The sequence below is a fragment of the Dermacentor andersoni genome, chromosome 1 (assembly GCF_023375885.2).
Source record: "Dermacentor andersoni chromosome 1, qqDerAnde1_hic_scaffold, whole genome shotgun sequence".
Classification (NCBI taxonomy): Eukaryota; Metazoa; Arthropoda; class Arachnida; order Ixodida; family Ixodidae; genus Dermacentor; species Dermacentor andersoni.
This window is the reverse complement of record NC_092814.1, coordinates 36,293,968-36,312,730: the sequence shown is the minus strand read 5'-3', so window position 1 is coordinate 36,312,730 and position 18,763 is coordinate 36,293,968. Positions and strand designations below refer to the sequence as shown.

The 18,763-nt window shown below is 42.4% G+C and overlaps 1 protein-coding gene across 2 annotated transcripts in view; it reads left to right on the top strand.

The window, feature by feature from the left end:
- dsd (attractin-like protein dsd) overlaps positions 1 to 18,763 on the top strand; it is a 180,799-nt gene that overhangs the window by 60,955 nt on the left and 101,081 nt on the right. For both annotated transcript variants that reach the window (XM_072286089.1, XM_050193007.2), the window contains exons 3-6: positions 309 to 434; positions 1,371 to 1,546; positions 2,791 to 2,950; positions 14,399 to 14,492. In XM_072286089.1, coding sequence (XP_072142190.1) covers positions 309 to 434; positions 1,371 to 1,546; positions 2,791 to 2,950; positions 14,399 to 14,492 — 556 coding nt within the window. The remainder of the gene's footprint in view (positions 1 to 308; positions 435 to 1,370; positions 1,547 to 2,790; positions 2,951 to 14,398; positions 14,493 to 18,763) is intronic.

Genomic DNA, 18,763 nt, shown 5'->3' with positions numbered 1-18,763 from the left:
ATCATTGTGTGAGGGAGCACCATGGTAATGAAAGAGAAATATTAGGTACGCTTTCACTGCTTTAAACCTCGAGTATAACACTGTCATTTAGAAACCAAGCTCTAGAAAAAGGGAACTTTTTCAGTGGCCTTGGTGTTTAAAATCTCTACTTTAAGCTCTTCCCTGTGGGGAAAATGATCCCAAGACTCAAGTGGCATGTGCGTGCATTTATAACACGGCGCACATTTCACATCTTTTATCAATTTGGAAGTTGGAATTTTTGTGATGGCAAATGACTTGCAATTTTTCTTTTCTTTTATTGTTTTCAGTGGCCTCCTCTTGTCAAAAGGAAGCTCTACAAAGCTTCCAGAAATCGTCACGCATTCTGGGAGTGCCTTTGTTCATTTTTACAGTGACGCTGTATATAATATGAGTGGATTTAACTTAACCTACAGGTATGTCGTGGAATTTCTTTTGCATTGTATCAATAGGTGTTGAGTGCAGAATGATTTCAGAGTTCCCAAATTTGCCACTTTGTTGTGTGTTTGATGCATAGCATTCAAATTAAAGTGTAACATGAATATGGACAGTTGACAGAACTTGACACTACTGTTAATGGTATCACTATTTCTGTGTTGCCTTAATGCCCACCGTAGTGGCTATGGTGTTGTAATGCTGCTGAGCATGAGATTGTGAGCTTAATCACTGGCTACAGTGGATGCATTCCACTTGGAAGCAGAAATACCTTTGTGCTTAAATTGAGGAGCACATTAACAATCTCCAGGTAGTCATAACTTCATGCACTATGGCATCCTTCATTGCCCATGGTATTGTCCTTCATTGTCCTGACATGAGCCCTATCAATCAATATGTTGCCATAACATGGCTTGTGAACTCTTTGGCATGTGAATGATGTCCTTGCTTTATAAATCTCTTTATTGGCTTTTTGTTGCTTCAGTGTATTTTAATTCACTGACACTTCCTTCCAGCTTTACTATTGACTAGTAGTACTAATATTTAGAGTCCAGAGTGATTGACAAGTAATTGTGTTAATGTATGGATAGTAGCATATTCTGAAAGGAACACTGGAAGCAAATGCTAGAGTGGGCTAGACTGGTAGATTGCTCTTTTGGAAGCCTATCTTCACTGGTTTGTTGTAAAAAGATGATGTAGCACAGAAGACTGTTCATGGTGCAAGCAAGTAACTGCGCTTATAGTGCAAGCCTAGCATTTATGTCCTGTCTCAAGAAAAGAGATTGGTTAGCATCAGGTATGGTATACAGCTACAACTGCGAAAACTGCAAACTGACACACATGATACTGTTCGGGACATCGATAAGGCTTATTTCTGACTATGGTGTGTGTCTGTATGGTGCATTTTTCTTGTGCAGCGTCAATGGGTGCTCGCACAACTGTTCCTCCCATGGTGATTGTGTGGATGGTGTGTGCCAGTGCTTGCAAGGCTGGACAGGAAGTGACTGTGGCACCCAAGTGTGTCCCCAAGATTGTAACAATGGTTCCTGTGACAAGGAGGAGAAGCGTTGCATCTGTGACCCGTTTTTTAAAGGTGAGTAATTGTGCCTGGTTTGTAAAAATGTCATTGTGTATCTGTCCTGTCTTAAATGTTTCTGTTCTTGGCCCTCCTCTCTTCTGCATCTTCTTTTCATGTGTGCAGTATCTCTCTACCAACATTGCTACTTCCTGGCTTGCTTGACCAATCCATGCTGCTTTACTAGAGGCCCTACACTTAAAAAAAGGCCCCATGTTTAGGCTCCAATGAGGTTAGGGCTACTACCTGTCTGCTTTTCAACTGCTGCAGCTTGTTTTTGTAGACCCCACTGGTTTCCAGTTAAACTTCTTGACTGGCAAGCATCTACTGACTGTGGTGTTGTCATTGCTTGTACAGTTCAGATCCTACTTCACTAGAACATCTGTCAGTGATTCACTGGACTTTCTGAGTTATCAACTTTTATTCTACTCAATTGTATGGGCCAACCTCTGTTGTGTTTTTGTATATGTAGATATCTGTTTTCATGATACCAGTATGAATTTAATTATTGAAATTACATATAATTATCACCTAAGTTGTGCATTGTCATTAGTTACTGTTTTACAGAAACCATCCGTTCAAGCTTGATTCATATAAGTTATTCAAGGCATCAAGGCTCTTATTGATGTTCTGCCATATTTTTGTGTTGGTCTCGAATGTGCTGTCTCAGTGGCCCTTGAGTGCTGTTCCAACTTTTCCTATTATGCCTACTACTGCTGAGAGGACAATGTGTTGATGTTTTGTGCTGCTATTAAGGAATTGAACTAACACTTACTACTGTTGAGCCTCTTTATATCAACCTGTCATATGGTATTTATTAATTAAATCCAATCTTTCATAATAAGTGCACTTCCTAAAGAAGGTAATAAATGGGACATATTTTTTAAATGCAAATTAGTAATATGAAAGTGTGGAAACTACTTTCTTGATTGTTTAGAGTATACAAGTTCTCCTCTGTGAAGGCTTTGCCAGTGTCACTGTGACACTGGCAGCCATATTTGTGACCATTTGTACAGAACCATCTTAGTTGACATGCTGCTAGTTGGTGGTGGCAGTCAAAATTATTGAGTTAGAGAAACAACACATCTTTTGACAAATTGGCAGTTTTTTTCATCCTTAGTGAAGTTGTTTACAGTGGAAGACCTTGTTAGCAGCACTTTTTGCATTTGCAATGAAATGCCTGGTGTACAGTCTGCAATGCTTGCCTTACACATTTGGTGCATGTGGGTACTTAGTGGGAAACAAATTCTTCCTTTGCACAGGTGAAGACTGCAGCATTGCTGAGGGTGCTCCACTGTATGAAGCTCAGTCTGCTACTGGTTGGGTGCGTGGCCGGGCTATGCACCAGGCGCTTGTCTTAGGTGATGCCATGTGGGTCCTTGGCGGTGAAAGCCTCACAGAACTGGACCAGCAGATTGCCAAGTAGGCCATGTGCACTTTTCTACTTGTTCAGTGTTCTTTGTGATACAATGTTACCAGGAAATCTTGACTTTGGGAGAGGGTTACAGACTTTGTGTGACTGCATGTCACCCAGAAGCAATACTTAAAAAAAATAAAAAATTTTTCTTTATTGTAGCTGTTGTTGCCTAGTATATGACAGCTTCAAATGAAGCTGTGAGATACTAGGTGAGGCGTGGTCATACTTGAAGGAAGCCTAGTGGCTTAGTGCAACATACTTTTGGAGTAATCGCATAGGCAGTGCCTTGAGCACCAGCAAGTTAGCATGCTTTTATTTGTGTAATCACATGTCACCCAGAAGCAAGAAAAGGTCTTAGAGAAAGTAGGAATAAAAATTTTCTTGCGATTAGCTGCTGTCACCTGCTGTCAGTTCAGGCTGTGTAGGTACCTTAGCTGCTCATTGCTGCATATTTTTTTACTAACCTTTTATAGGCCAAGGAAAGTTGCTATTGCCATCATGAATAAGAAGTCCCATTGTTCAACAGTTGGCTCTGACTTCTCTTGCTCAAATACTTTATGGCCTAAGCATACCACTCATTAATTGGGGGACGCTTTCTTGACTTGTTTATGGGTCTTACAAAGTGCAGCTATGAAGTTGAGGTCGAATGGCTAGGCACTAAAAACTTGTTTTTGGCACAATTTCCATGTACCAGAAAGGTTTGCTTTAAGAAATTCGTATGTGCAGATCTGAACTTTAGCTAAATCATAAAATTCAATACATTGATCTTGAATTTTAGCTGCACAAATAATTTTACGTGTTTTAATATTTAGATGGCCATGGAGCCAAGTAACCATAACTGATGCAATGCTGTTAATACACAAGCATATGAGGCCTCCAGTGTCCATACAGTGCTGAGCTACCTTTAACTTCGAAGGACCCTCACATTAGATGAAGAAAGCCATGATAACCCTTCATTACACAGTACCTCTTTTTTTACTTTCATAAGGAAAATGACTGATGCTTCAAGCCAGCCCACATTGCTGACTTGACATGTGTGGATTAGCATGCAGAGTATGCTATGACACTGGCAATCATACTTGTAACGATTTGTCCAGAATCAAAGCAGTGAAGGCATGAACCTAACTTATGTTGCACAAACACTGCAACAAATTGTTATTCATGTCACAGTTGAATGAAGTCCAGAATTTGTAATCGTAATACTTTAAAAGCCTGTGAAACGTGGAGGTGTGTCTTGTGTGTCTTGGGACGCCACTTGGCCAGCTGCCCTGCAGGGGTGTCTGCGTCAGCAGGTGTTTGGTGTGTTGCGACACCACGTACTCGAGCACATGAGGGTTGGATCCTCCCGTGTTTAACTGTGCGTGGCTTAGCTGTGTCCTGGGAAAAGGGGATCTTTGGGGTTGAGCCAATGCTGAGTGTTAGGACCTTTAAGGCCCCTCGGTGGAGGCAACACACCCCTTTGGCCTCGGCTTCATGTAGACAGCACCCCGGGGGAATTTGGTAGTTGCGTTATCCCGCCTCTTTTTCCCTGCAACCTTCGTCTTTCTCTCACTTTTCATCTTTCCTGTCTTCTCTTGGCTTCCCCTTACTTCCAATTTTTCCAGGCAACAAGGGTTAACCTTGTGTGAATAGCCAACCAAGGTTATTTCCTATTTGTTTATAGTGGTAACGCACAGCTGGCATTTGAAAGACCTGTTTTTACAGGCCGTGCAGTGCCTCCGTGTAGGGCTCCATGGTGGGTGGCTGGCGTTACTGCCGAAAACTACATTCATCTATGGCTAGTTCCTTCCCCCCACTCCCTGATCGCCCTCAGAAAAGAGGGCGCTCTGATGAAGTCTTCCATTTTTTTGGTTGCCAGAAAGAATCTTTCTCCCGTTTCTATGTCATTCATTCTGAAAAAGCAGACAAACCAGTGTGAACAATTTCACCATTCCTTGTTTCAAAGTCTTACAAAAGTTTTTGGTACAGGTTATAAAGCATTGAGGATGGTGTCACGACTCAGGCACCGAACACGTGGGATCCACTTTTCTCATGGAGGAGTGAGGTGAATGTGAGGCTGGGTCCAATATTCAGGACGTTGTACAAACACGTATATATTTACATAAGTACAAGAAAATGCAAAGTAAAACAGAGAAATGCAAAGAAGTACAGAAAAGTTGATAAAGTGGTAGTCGCCCATCACTCCCGTCGTCCATAGCTCCTTTTAAGCCGTGTGTGATCTTTGTTTAGTCACTTCCTCCAATCTGGTGCCAGGGGGTCGATGACATCAGGTCCCACCAATCCGGAGGTAGGTCGCGCTTTTCGCTGATGCTGATCGTACACTGAGAAGGTCATACTGAGCGGGTCATACTGAGCGGGTCATACTGAGCGCATCTCTGGCTTGGACACGCCAGTTTGTGCTGCTGATAGGTGACAGCCATATCACTGCTAATCGCTGAAACCTTTCATGAACGAGGCACTCCCGCGCTGGCCATAACTCATCCGCGTTGAGAACCATCCTGACGAGGCCGTCGGCCCTTTCACCATAATCGTGCGAGCCGTGACCGAGGGGTGCCGCAGGGCAAACGGCCGATCACAACAGTGGCAAGCGGGGACCTCCTTTTGGAGCTCCGTGACCAAAAACAGTATGAAAAGCTGCCCAATCTAGTGTCGTATGGGGATGCCCAAGTAACGGTAACCCCACACTGTACTATGAATACCACCTGTGGCATTGTCTCAGATGATGATCTGTTGGAGCTAACTGAAGCTGAACTCCTGGAGGGCTTCAGTGCGCAGAACGTCATCAGCATTAAAAGAATTAAAATGAGGTGTGACCGCGAGGAAATCCAGACCAAGCACCTGATACTTATATTTGGTTCAAGTCTTCTTCCCGAGTCTATCGAGGCCAACTACATCAAGCTCCGTGTTAGGCCATATGTGCCAAATCTCCTCAGATGTTTTCAAATGCCAGTGTTTTGGCTGCAGTTCACAGAGCTGCCGAGGCCACCAAACTTGTGCAAAATGCAGTGCCCATGAACACACCTCTGAATCTTGTGAAAACTCTCTCCACTGTGTAAAATGTGATGGGGGGTATGCTGCATACTCACGGTCGTGCCCATCATGGAAAAAAGAAAAGGAAATAGCAACAGTTAAAATAAAGGAAAACATAACTTTCAAGGAGGCACGCAGGCAGCTATCCTATCTGCCCAAGAATACCTTTGCCGATGTGATGCATCAGGGGGCAGCGATACAATGGCTTCTGGTGGCTGTCCGGCCCACACGCACTCAGCCGGCGGTGACGCCATCCGCCCCCCCCCCATGCGGCTACAGCCAGCATTATTCTGCCACCCTAGCAGAAGGGCCCATTGACCTGACCTCCAGGCCAGTGGCCTCAAAGGTATCGTCTGATGTGTCGAGGCCTTCACATCAAACGCAGTGCTCAAGAGTATGTGTCTATTGCCTCACAAGAGGCGATGGACACAACAACCAGCCAGATGGTGCCGCCAGCGCCTAAGTAGCGGCGAGACTCTCGCGATCGCTCCACAAAAGGCAAACCTTGTGTCACGACGTCTGGAAAGGGCCCATGGGCTAAGCTTCCTCTCTTAAACACACAGCACAAAACACATTTATCATAACGGATACACAAATACTACAATAGAATGCCGGAGGACTTCTTCGTAACCTCGATGACATTACAGAACTGCTATACAAACACAATCCAAAGTTGCTGTGTGTTCAAGAGACTCATCTGAAACCTACAAACACTAATTTTCTTCGTAATTACACCATCTTCGAAAAGATAGCGACAAGGCTAATGCCTCCAGCGGTGTAGCCATAGTAGCCGACAAGTCTGTAGCTTGCTGACACGTTGCTCTTCAGACGCCCCTTGAGGCAGTTTCAGTTCAGGCCATCCTTTTTAAGAAATTGGTCACTGTATGTGCCATTTATATATTCCCGAACCATCATCCCGAAATAACAGACTTTTATAACCTCATTGATCAGCTTCTCGAGCCTTACATACTTGTGGGATATTTTAATCCTCACCACATGGTGTGGGGAGACTCACGATGTGACATGAGAGGCCAACTAATGGAAAACTTTCTTGTATCCTCTGGTGTGTGCCTCTTCAATAAAAGAGAGCCCATGTATTACAGTGTCCAACATAATTCATACTCTTCAATAGATTTAGCAATTGGCTCTGCAGGCATCTTTCCGTATTTAGAATGGAGTGTAATAAAAAAATCTCTTTGGAAGGGATCACTTCTTTGTAACCCTAAACCTGATACAGCAGTACGAATGTCCTCCAAATGTTCCTCAATGGAAACCATCATCTGCCGACCGAGATCAATTTAAAGAATCAACTTATATATCAAAAGATTTTATCAGTGAATTTAGCATAGACGACGCAGTAGTGTATTTTATCATTCTTATAATAGATGCAGCAGAAAAATGCATCCCACAGACAAATGGGAACCCATGCAATAAACGAGTCCCCTGGTGGAACGACAACTGCAGGCAGGCGTGAAAGAAACAAAACAAAGCATGGGGCATTCTTCGTCGATATCCTAATGCGGAAAAACTTAGTGCATTCAAACAGTTTAAATCTCGGGGAAGGAGGACGCGAAGGCAAGCTTCATGCACAAGCAGTTTCTATGAGCGGTATTTTTAGATATGGAGAAGGCATACAACACAACTTGGCGTTTTGGAATTCTTCGTGATCTGGCTGGTATGGGTGTAAGAGGCAATCTCTTGAACGTGATTCAAAGCTACCTCTCTAATCGTACGTTCCGTGTCAGGGTTGGTAATGTGTTATCTCGTCAATTTACACAGGAAACAGGTGCGCTACAAGGTGGTGTGCCGAGCTGCACCATATTCATCGTAAAAATGAATTCCCTATGTAGGGTCATACCACGAACAATGTTTTATTCGGTGTATGTGGATGACGTACAGATAGGATTTAAATCATGCAATATTTCTGAGTGACATGTACAGCTTGGCCTAAATAAAATGTCTAAGTGGGCTGACGAGAATGGATTTAAGTTAAACCCCCAAAAAAGCACATGCGTTCTATTCTCCAAAAAGAGAGGTATATTACCTGACCCTGCTATCTATCTTAATGGACAGCGGCTATCTGTCAGCCACAAACATAAATTTTTAGGAATCATCTTAGACTCAAAACTAACATTTGTCCCTCACCTTAGGTATCTGAGAGCGAGATGTCTGAAGGCAATGAAGTTGCTGAAAATCTTGTCCCGCACATCTTGGGGAAGTGACAGGAGGTGCCTTTTGAGCCTCTACAAAAGCCTTATACTGTCCCGCCTCAACTATGGAGCTATGGTATATAGCTCTGCTGCGCCTAGTGCTTTGAAGATGCTAGATCTCATTCACCACTTGGGTATACGCCTGGCTACAGGCGCTTTTAAGTCCCGTAGAAAGCCTGTATGTGGAGTGTAATGAATGGTCATTACATCTCCAAAGGACATATTTAAGTTTTTCCTGTGCTCTCAAGGTTAAATCAGACGTGCAGCATCCATGTCACTCATCTATCCGTGACGTGTCTACTGCCAGGCTATTTTGTAACCGCCCAGCTATTAGGGCTCCGTTGAACCTTTGTTTGATGGCACTGGCAGAAGAAACAGGTGTTTTAGTCCCAGAGAATGTCCTAATGGCACCCACTCGCCTGCCCGCACCGTGGGAATGGCAGACCATTCAATGCGACATCTTTCATTGAAATATTTAAGCGGGCGCCAGAAGCACATATACAATTCCATTTTCGTGAACTTCAGGAGAAGTACTCCTGTACAGAATACTATACAGACGCTTCCAAGTCCTCTAATGGAGCTTCCTACACAGCTCTGGGACTTTCATTTTCAGTATCCGGGGCACTAAATCCACACACAAGTATCTTTACAGCGGAAGCCTATGCTATACTATCGGCTATTCAAAACATAAGGCTCACAAACCTTACTAGTGCTATTGTGTTTACAGATTCATTAAGTGTAGTCAGAGCCCTACTTAGTCCAAGAAAATATAAGAACTCAGTTTTTAGTGAGCTGTACAGTCTGTTGTGCTCCCTATATATGTACAATCAAGTGATTGTCATATGCTGGGTACCTGATCACAAAGGTATAAAATGGAATGAAGCTGCTGATGAAAGTGCTATGTCAGCAACTTTTAGTGACACAGATGGAAATATTCCCATCCCTGCCACAGACCTAAAGCCTTTCTTATGCCTTAACTTGAGGAATCATTGGCAAGGCGAGCAGGATACACAAGCTATGAATAAGCTTTACATAATAAAACCAAAACTGGGAACTGGATAAGTGGGAAAACGGCACGGTACAAGGATTCTTTGCCAATTAAGGATAGGCCACACATATGGTACTCACTCTTATCTCTTGACGGGGGTCTATCCTCCAACTTAATATCAAGTGTGGCAATAGTCTCACAGTCCTCCATGTTCTTATTCAGTGCCCTACAATAGAAACAGAGAGGAAAAAGTATTTCCCTTCTGCATATCGCGAAAATATACCTCTTCACCCTGCATTTTTTCTTAGCAATGAACTGTTTTTTAATCTGCAAATAGTTTTAGATTTCTTAGTTGAAACCGACACCCTGAAAATCATTTGGCCAGGCAACTTTTAGCACATGACTAACAGGCCTGCATTCAAGGGCTCTCTTGGAACTCTGGTGTCACTGTTATGTTTTGTTGCATCATGTTTTTAATGAAAGCCCATTGCCATAGCCCACATCACTACCTAGTCAGGGTCATTATTTTAGCACCTATATATTCTACGCCACTTACAGCGACAGGTTTTAGGCCCTTTTACAGCCATGTCACATCTACCATGAGGAATTCATTGTGCACGTCATCCGTAATACATCGTTAACATTACCACTTGTCATAGCGCTCTTTGGCCAAACCTGGCCCTTGTGCCATAAAACACCACACATCATCATCATCATCACGCAAAGGCAAGCAAAGAGGGCAAGCGGGGAGAGGTTTCTTTCCGGTATTAATTCGTACACACAGGAAGTGAAAGTATGGGACGGGCTGAGAAGACTGAAGGGGCAGCAAATCCATCCGTTGCCCTTGCTAAACGAACAAGGAAACAGTCTGAAGGACCAAGCCGAGGTTCTTGGGGAGCACTTTGAGTGCATCTCTAGTTCTAGACACTATTCCTTGTCTTTCCTGAAATACAAAGAAATGGAGGAACGGAAGCCACTCATCCGTACTCAAACGAACCTTTTAACCAGCCTTTCTGCATTGCTGAACTGAAAGCTTCCTTAAACGCATGTCAGAATTCTGCTCTGGGTCCCGACAGAGTTAAGTATGAGATGATTAAACACCTTCACAAAGACACACAGATCACACTACTCATACTCTTTAATACTCTCTGGGAAGCTGGGCATCTTCCATCCTCATGGAAAGAAGCCATTGTCATTTCTGTGTTAAAACAGGCAAGGATCCCACCTAAGTAACGCGCTATCGTCCGATAGTGCTAACAAGTTGCCTCGGCAAGTTGTTTGAAAAAATGTCTAATCGTCGCCTTCTCATTACCTTGGTAAGATCTTGATGAGGGCCAGTTGGTTCATATTTAGAACTGAGGTTGAACAGCACGAACAAAACAAGGACACAAGGAAACAAATACCACAGACAAGCGCTGGCTGCCAACTGGAAGTTTATTTATAGGGAAAGGAAAAGGTTAAAGAAAATAATGGTGTGAAAGGGAAATAATAGAGGCTTATTACATTAGAAAGGAAGGAGATAAACGTGTAAGTGCTCCCTCTCTTGCCTTGTTGGGAAAAGAAATAGCTTTTTTGGATGAAAGGTTATGATGTTGCTGATTTGCAGATGTTTTTGTGACTGTTGTACGCATGCCTATGCTGAAAAAGGTATAAAATGGCTGGAGAATTTCAAATAAACTTCCAGTTGGCAGTCAGCGCTTGTCTGTAGTATTTGTTTCCTTGTGTCCTTGTTTTGTTCCTGCTGTTCAACCTCAGTTCTACATTACCTTGAATCAAGTAAAATGCTCAATCCATACCAATGCGGATTCAGAGAAGGCCAGTCAATAACTGACTACCTCGTGCATGTTGAGGCCAATATTCTTGATGCTTTTGTCCATAAGCAGTTCTTATCCATTGTTCTTGACATAGAAAAGGCCTACGACACCACGTGGTGCTGCGGAATCCTCCAAGACCTGTCACGAATAGGTATCAGGGGGAACATGCTGAATGTTATTGAGTGTTACCTCACGAAACGTAGTTTTGGCGTAAAAATAGGCAACGCACTCTCTCATTCATTTACACAGGAAACCGGAGTACCCCAGGGAGGCTTCCTCAGCTGCATGCTTTTTATTGTGAAAATGAACACGCTCTGTTATTCACTACCTACAGACATTTTCTATTCTGTTTATGTAGATGATGTACAGATAGCTTTTAAATCTGGTAGCCTTGCAGTCTGCGAGAGGCAAGTCCAGCTTGGGCTAATAAAAGTATCCAAATGGGCACTTGAAAATGGGTTTAAGATCAACCCACATAAAAGGTCCTGTGTCATTTTTTCAAGAAAGAGAGGGCTGCACCCCACTATCGAACTGCAAGTACAGCACATTGCTATGAACAAAGAACATAAATTCCTAAATGTCATACTCGATGCACAACTAAGTTTCATCCCCTACATCAGATACCTCAAGGCCAAGTGCCTGAAAACAATGAACATACTGAAAATTCTCTCCCACACCAAATGGGGCAGTGACAGAAGATGCTTATTGAATCTCTACAAGAGTCTTGTACGATTGCGTCTAGCCTATGGTGCTGTGGTGTATCAATCTGGCTACACTGAGTGCCCTAAAAACGCTTGACCCTGTTCATCATATAGGAATAAGCCTGGCCGCAGGCGCTTTCAGAACTAGCCCGGTACAAGATCTCTATGTAGAGTCCAGTGGTCACTCGATCTGCAGAAGTCGTCCACTTTCATGTATTTCCTGAACGTACACTCTAACCCTGAACTTCCTTGTAAGGAAACCGTAAACAATACGACTTCTGCCACACTTTTCCACAATCGTCCAATGGTGAGAGAGCCTTTCTCGATGCGTGTGAGGAGCCTCAGCAAAGTAATGGCTGTCCCACTTTTTGAAAACCTGCTGATGGCACCTGCCAAGCCATTACCACCGTGGCTGTGGCAGCTGATAGATTGCGACACATCTTTTGAAGAAGTTACGAAGAATGCCCCCAGAAGTACACATAAAAATGCACTTCCTAGAATTTCACTCAAAGTACTCGTTCCCAGAATTCTACACAGATGCTTCAAAGTCGCATGCTGGTGTTTCTTATGATGCAGTCAACCCATCCTTCTCAGAATCGGGCTGCTATACCCGGAAACGAGCATCTTTAGGGCGGAGGCCTATGCACTCTTGTCGGCAGTGCGGCACATCACGGAAACAAAACTAGAAAAAGGAATCACAAGTACACATGCCAATATTTAGATTCATTGAGCGTCATCAAAGCCTTAATTTATTTATAAAAGAACAAAATGCCTGTCTTTACTGAACTTTATTAAATCCTCTGCGCTTTGTACGCATCTCATCAACATATATTGTGCTGGGTACCTGCATAGAGGCATTGAGGATAATATGCTTGTCAGCTGCATAGCTACAACAGTGACTACAAAACCAAGTAATTCTTCCTTAGCTGTACCTGTTGTAGATTTAAGGCCCTTCATACGCAAGAAACTGAGGGGCCGTTGGCAACATATGTAGGACACTGAAATGCTTAATAAACTTTACGTTACCAAGCTAAACGTAGGGAACTGGCCATCACTAACAAAGACACGACAGACTGAGGTAATTTTCCATCGTCTTGGGATAGGTCGTACTTATGGAACTCACTCCTACCTATTAACCACTGATGATCCGCCTGCCTGCGATAAATGTGGTGAGATGCTTACGATCATTCATGTCTTTTTAGATTGTAGGGAAATATAGAAGCTCAAGAACAAAAGTACTTTTCCTCGGCATACAGACAACACATTTCCCTCCACCCCGCAATGTTTTTGGCATTGAACCGCTATTTGACAAGTTAGTTTTAAAGTTTTTGTGAGATGTTGGCACATTGCAAGTTATCGGACCAAGGTATATGTAGCACATCGTCTCACTAGAGGCTGCTGTTGCGATAGCATTTTTGTAAGCACATGCCTCCCAGCCCTTGTGAGGTACGACTGCTACTGTTACTCACTCGTTCAATATACAATCCCTTGATAACAGAACTTTTATGTTCACAGCATACACCACTAGTCATTGTCATTATTTTAATACCTGTACATTTTACGCACTTTACAGCGACTAATTTTAGGCCTCTCAACAGCTAAGTTACATGTACCATTCACATCCCAATTCACAACCCTGACATTTGCTATGTTCTACCATCAGCACTTCATTTATTATCTTTGGCTTGGTGCTCTTTGGCCATATCTGGCCCTTGCACCAAAAAATCCATGCATCATCATCATCATCGCCATTGTCACTTGGCCAGCTGATCGGGAAGAGTGCTTGTTCATTTTTCCTATTTTTCCATACCAAAAAGGAATTTTTTTCTTGCCGAGGTTAAGTTTAAACTGTGCATGCATGGGCATGGTTTCCTGCCGGGGGTTTTACCCCTATTGCTGAAAAGAAATACTGTACAATTCTAGTATTGAGTACGAACTAGCTAAATGTCTTCAGCCGACACTGAATGACAGGAAGCTAGCGTTATTTGTTGGTTTGGAGCGGGAACACTGGACGAGGAAAAAGAAAGAAGTGTGGCACGGGACTCACTGGTCTTTTGAAAGCAAAGTCAGAGGAGACAGGCCAATTCAGCATATCCAGCTGCAGTGGTGTCACACGTGTGATGTAAAAGCAAATGAAATGTCCACCTATGGTTCACATATGATGAGAGCTGTCGATACAAATTGAAAATGAAGCCTTAGGTGGCTTCGGGTGAAGCCCACTTCCAGTTTCCTGCCTCCGGTTTTCCCCCTTATTGCTGCAAAAATTTCTGCAAAATGTTTTTTTTTTCTTTTTGTTGATTATGCTTATTCTTCATGTGTTTTGCATATTTAGATAGAAAGAAAAACATATTTTCTGGGTATTTATATGTCTTGTCATTAAAGTGTTAATACAATGAATGTTTGCAAAACCGTGCACTTACCCATACTGACAAGCCCAGAACTTGCTTATAGGAATATCGAAAGCTATCCAAAAACACTCATGTGCTTAGATTTAGGTGAATGTTGGAAAAAGACAATGGGGTCAAAATTAACCAGATGTCCTCCACTGTAGTAAGTTCCATATTCCACATGCATCCATGTGGTGGAAAACCCCATCAATCATTATTGTCTGCCTGTTGTTAGACTAAATACCATGCATGATTTGCAGGTTGCACCTTGAGCACTTGGTCGGTTGGAGAAAAGTTGCTTATGGCCTGATGTGTCATTGCAGGTACGACTTCCTCTCGCGAAAGTGGCACACAGTGAAGCCAACCACTACCAGTGCACCAGCCAATCGCTACGGCCATTCAGTAGTAACATACAGGGTGCGTCCTTTATTCCTTTGACAAGCATCTGAACTTTGTACACTTGTTCCTGGCTCAAAAAATACTTGCCGTGGTGGCTAAGCGGCTATGGTGTTGCTCTGCTAAGCACGAGATCGCAGGATGAAATCTCTGCCGCGGTGGTCATATTTCGATGGAGGCGAAGTGCAAGAACGCCTGTGTCCCGTGCATTGGGGGCACAATAAATATCCCCTGGTAGTCAAAATTAATCGGGAGTCCCTCACTACAGCATGCTTCATAATCAAATTGTGGTTTTGTCATGTAAAACCCCAAAATTCATTAATTCCTGGCATGAAATAGCTGCTCCATGGCTCTATTAAATCATGTGCTGATACAGCACTTGTTACAGCACTTATTACATTAAAATCAAGTTTAGAGTAAATGTGCAGGTGTCTTGCAATTTGGAGCAATATTGACACAGGTGTGAAGAGGAAAGCGATCTTATCCACAAAGCTCCCTACAAAAACATCTAGAGGGAACTGTGGCACTTGTGTCCACGAGAGTTGCTAGCATGGCAGTTGAGCCAGTATGGAAATGATGGGGTAATACATGGATTAGTAACATCCCAGACAATGTGTTGTCTAAATAAAGCATTCATTCATTCATTCATTCATTCATTCATTCATTCATTCATTCATTCATTCATTTGCCTAAATTTTGTCCTTGTGGCTCCAAATGGCTTTGTGACTTTGAAAACTGATAGTTTTCAACAAGATATTGCACCATAAATGCATCCATTCACAATGATTATGCATGCGCACAGAGAGTAAGTGCCTTGCTGTGTTTATAAAACTATGATTGCTTAGTAATTTACAAAGATAAAGTATTATGAATAATGCCACAAGAACATATGATGCCACAAAGAGGAAGATGAGACAAATGTACTACCCACCATTCCCATAGTAGCTGTATGATTGCAGTGCCGGAGTTCTCTCTGGTAATTTTTGTAGGAAACTCAGTGGTCTTATGTGAACAGCATACCAACCATAATCTAGCTTTCTTTGTTTTTTTTCCAGTTTTCATTTTTTACTCTTTTCTGGCAAGCAATGCAGTTCTGCCTTTTTATCTGAATTGCCTGGAAAGGACAGACATCATTTTCATGACAACTTCAGTGCACAATCGCCTGACTCTAAATTCTACTGTTTGCCATTATGAATATTTATCTCAAGGCGCATGCTAGGCCAGAGCTCAAGGCGTGATATATTTACTGAGAACCCTGAGGATAGCACCACCTTTAAATTATTTCTACTGAAACTGTGTATTCAGCACAATATTTTTTTTTCAAAAGCCTACCTTACACCCACTGCTGGGCTATCAGTGCACATGGCATATTTGGGCGTGAATATCTTGGAAGTAGGGGGGGGTGAATATTCGAAGTTTAGAATATGTATAAAATATTACAAGGAAACTATTCATATTCATATTTGAAAAAAGAACTATTCAGTATTTCCGAATAATCGAAGTAACCAACCTATTTCAATACAACTGAGTGCTAAAGTTTGGTTACTCTTCTCCATGTGCTAAGCAGTGCATAGGAAATTATCAGAAGTGAAACACTGAGAAACATTTTCAAAATAATACAGAAACAAAATGGGTTATGCAAGTTTGTTTTCAAGTTTGCAGTGAGAGTCTGCATGAAGACGTGATTTTTGTTTGTCTGCAACTTAATGTTATTGGCACTGTAGTCTTGTGGCAGGTTTATCTTTTATGCTGCAACCTGTGATGTTTTCTTGGCAACGGGCCCTTTCATATGTCTCTAAGGCACACACAGTCCTTCAGTAGCCTTTTTATTTTTATTTTTTTCCTTGTACTCTGAACATTTTTTTTTGCAGCCATTTATTTAGCATTCTTAAGCTAGTCAAACAACCATTTTAAGCTAATCATACAGCAGTCATTAATTCTTGGAAAGCTTGTTAGCAATCAGGCTCGAAAGTTGTTGAGAGGCTATTCGTGCAGTTCTTTTGTCATAATTAGGGATCCTTTATTTAAAACTGTTCATCTGTCCCTGAAAGATGTTTATTTTTGCACTAGTCATTGCAGGCATGGTACCTAATTATACCAAAATAAATATTCCTGCTGCCAATATGGGGGGATCACTTTTGTTTTCTGGATTTTTTCAAAATTGCCTGTGGCAGATAGCATAGGTAATTCTTGTCCTTGAGCTGGATTATTCAAAGAGGTGGACATTACTAGTACAAGAAATCGATACACATATTCATCTAATTACCAAAATTCATTAATTAACTTCCTAATTGATTACTATACAGCCCATATTGTAATTCACAAATTGTAGCTGGCGATGACAGGCTTGGAGTGACGCCTGTCACCGGCAAAAGATTCCGAGAGCAACTGGGGCTATACTAATCCAGGTACAACCAAATTAGGAAGGCCCACTGAGCTTCAACAAGACACTCCCTCACCAGAACAGGAATTGGCCTCCGTGGTGCCGTATTCGGTGACCCCCTCCCTCATGGCTCGCTCACTTACCCAATGGCCCTCAGTCCCCAGCAGCTGCGGAGCACCTGATAAAGGCGGCGATCAGACCTGTAATGCAGCAGAGGGTGCTAAGAATCTCTGGACCCGGACAGGCCGCCAATGGAAACTGACCCTTGCAACGTTTAACACCCAAACCCTCTTGAGTGAGGCTAGCTTAGCAGGACTCTTTGAGGAATTATCAGAGTTTGGGATATCATCGGCTTTAGTGAGATTAGAAGAACTGGTGAGGCTTATACATTGCTAAATAACGGACATGTCCTCTCCTGTAGAGAGGTCTCCTAGATAAGAAGCAATACGGGGTAGGATTCCTAATCCATAAGGACATAGCGGACAACATTGACGAATTCTACAGCATTAATGAGAGGGTAGCTGTAGTCGTAATCAAGCTTAATAAGAGGTATCGAATAAAGGTAGTTCAAGTCTATGCTTTAACATCCAGTCACAATGATGAGGAAGTAGATCAGTTTTATGAAGATGTTGAATTAGCGATGAGAAAAGTGCAAACTCAGTATACTATAGTAGTGGGCAACTTCAATGCAAAAATGGGGAAAAAGCAGGCTGGGCAACAAGCAGTTGGCAACTACGGCGTCGATTCTAGGAACGCTAGAGGAGAGATGCTGGTAGAATTCGCAGAAAGGAATAAGCTTCGAATAATGAACACCTTTTTCAGAAAGCGTAGCAACAGAAAGTGGACCTGGAAAAGCCCTAATGGTGAAACAAGAAATAAAATTGACTTCATACTTTCTGCCGATCCCAGCATAGTGCAGGATGTAGAAGTGATAGGTAGGGTAAAGTGCAGTAATCATAGGTTAGTGAGGGCATGGATTCATCTCAATCTGAAGAGAGAAAGAGCAAAATTGGTCAAGAAGAAACTGGTAAACCTTGAGGCAGTAAGGGTAAAAGTGGACAAATTCAGGCTGGTGGGAGGCAAGGCAGAAGTGGGAGGCAAGACACCAAGGCAACCAGTAGGCAAGCTCTCCCAAGTAACAAAGAACCTAATAAAGAAACGACAAAGAATTAAAGTGTCCAACTCAAGAGATAAGATAGAATTCGCGGAACTGTCAAAACTGATCATCAAGGCGAAAATAAGTGATATTCGAAACTATAACGTGAGAAAGACTGAAGAAGCCGTAAAAAATGGACGCAGCCTGAAATCAATGAGAAAGAAACTTGGCATAGGACAAACCAAGATGTATGCACTAAAAGATAAGCAGGGTAATATCATCAGCAATCTCGAAGAAATGGTAAAAGCAGCAGAAGAATTCTATACTGACCTGTACAGTACCCGAGGAGTCAGGATACCTCAATTAGAAACAGTAATAAACAGGATTCAGAAACTCCTCCTATAACTGGCGATGAGGTTAGAAGGGCCCTGCAAGACATCAAATGAGGAAGAGCTGCAGGAGAAGATGGAATAACAGTCGATTTAATCAAAGATGGAGGAGACATAATGCTTGGAAAACTGGCGGCTCTTTGTACAAAGTGTCTATTGACTGCAAGGGTCCCAGAAAACTGGAAGAATGCAAACATTATACTAATCCATAAAAAAGGAGACGTTAAAGAATTGAAAAATTATAGGCCCATTACCTTACTCCCAGTATTATATAAAACATTTGCCAAAATAATCTCCAATAGAATAAGGGCAACACTGGACTTTAGTCAACCAAGGGAACAGGCAGGTTTCAGGAAGGGATACTCTACAATGGATTATATCCATGTCATCAATCAAGTTATTGAGAAATCTGCAGAGTACACGA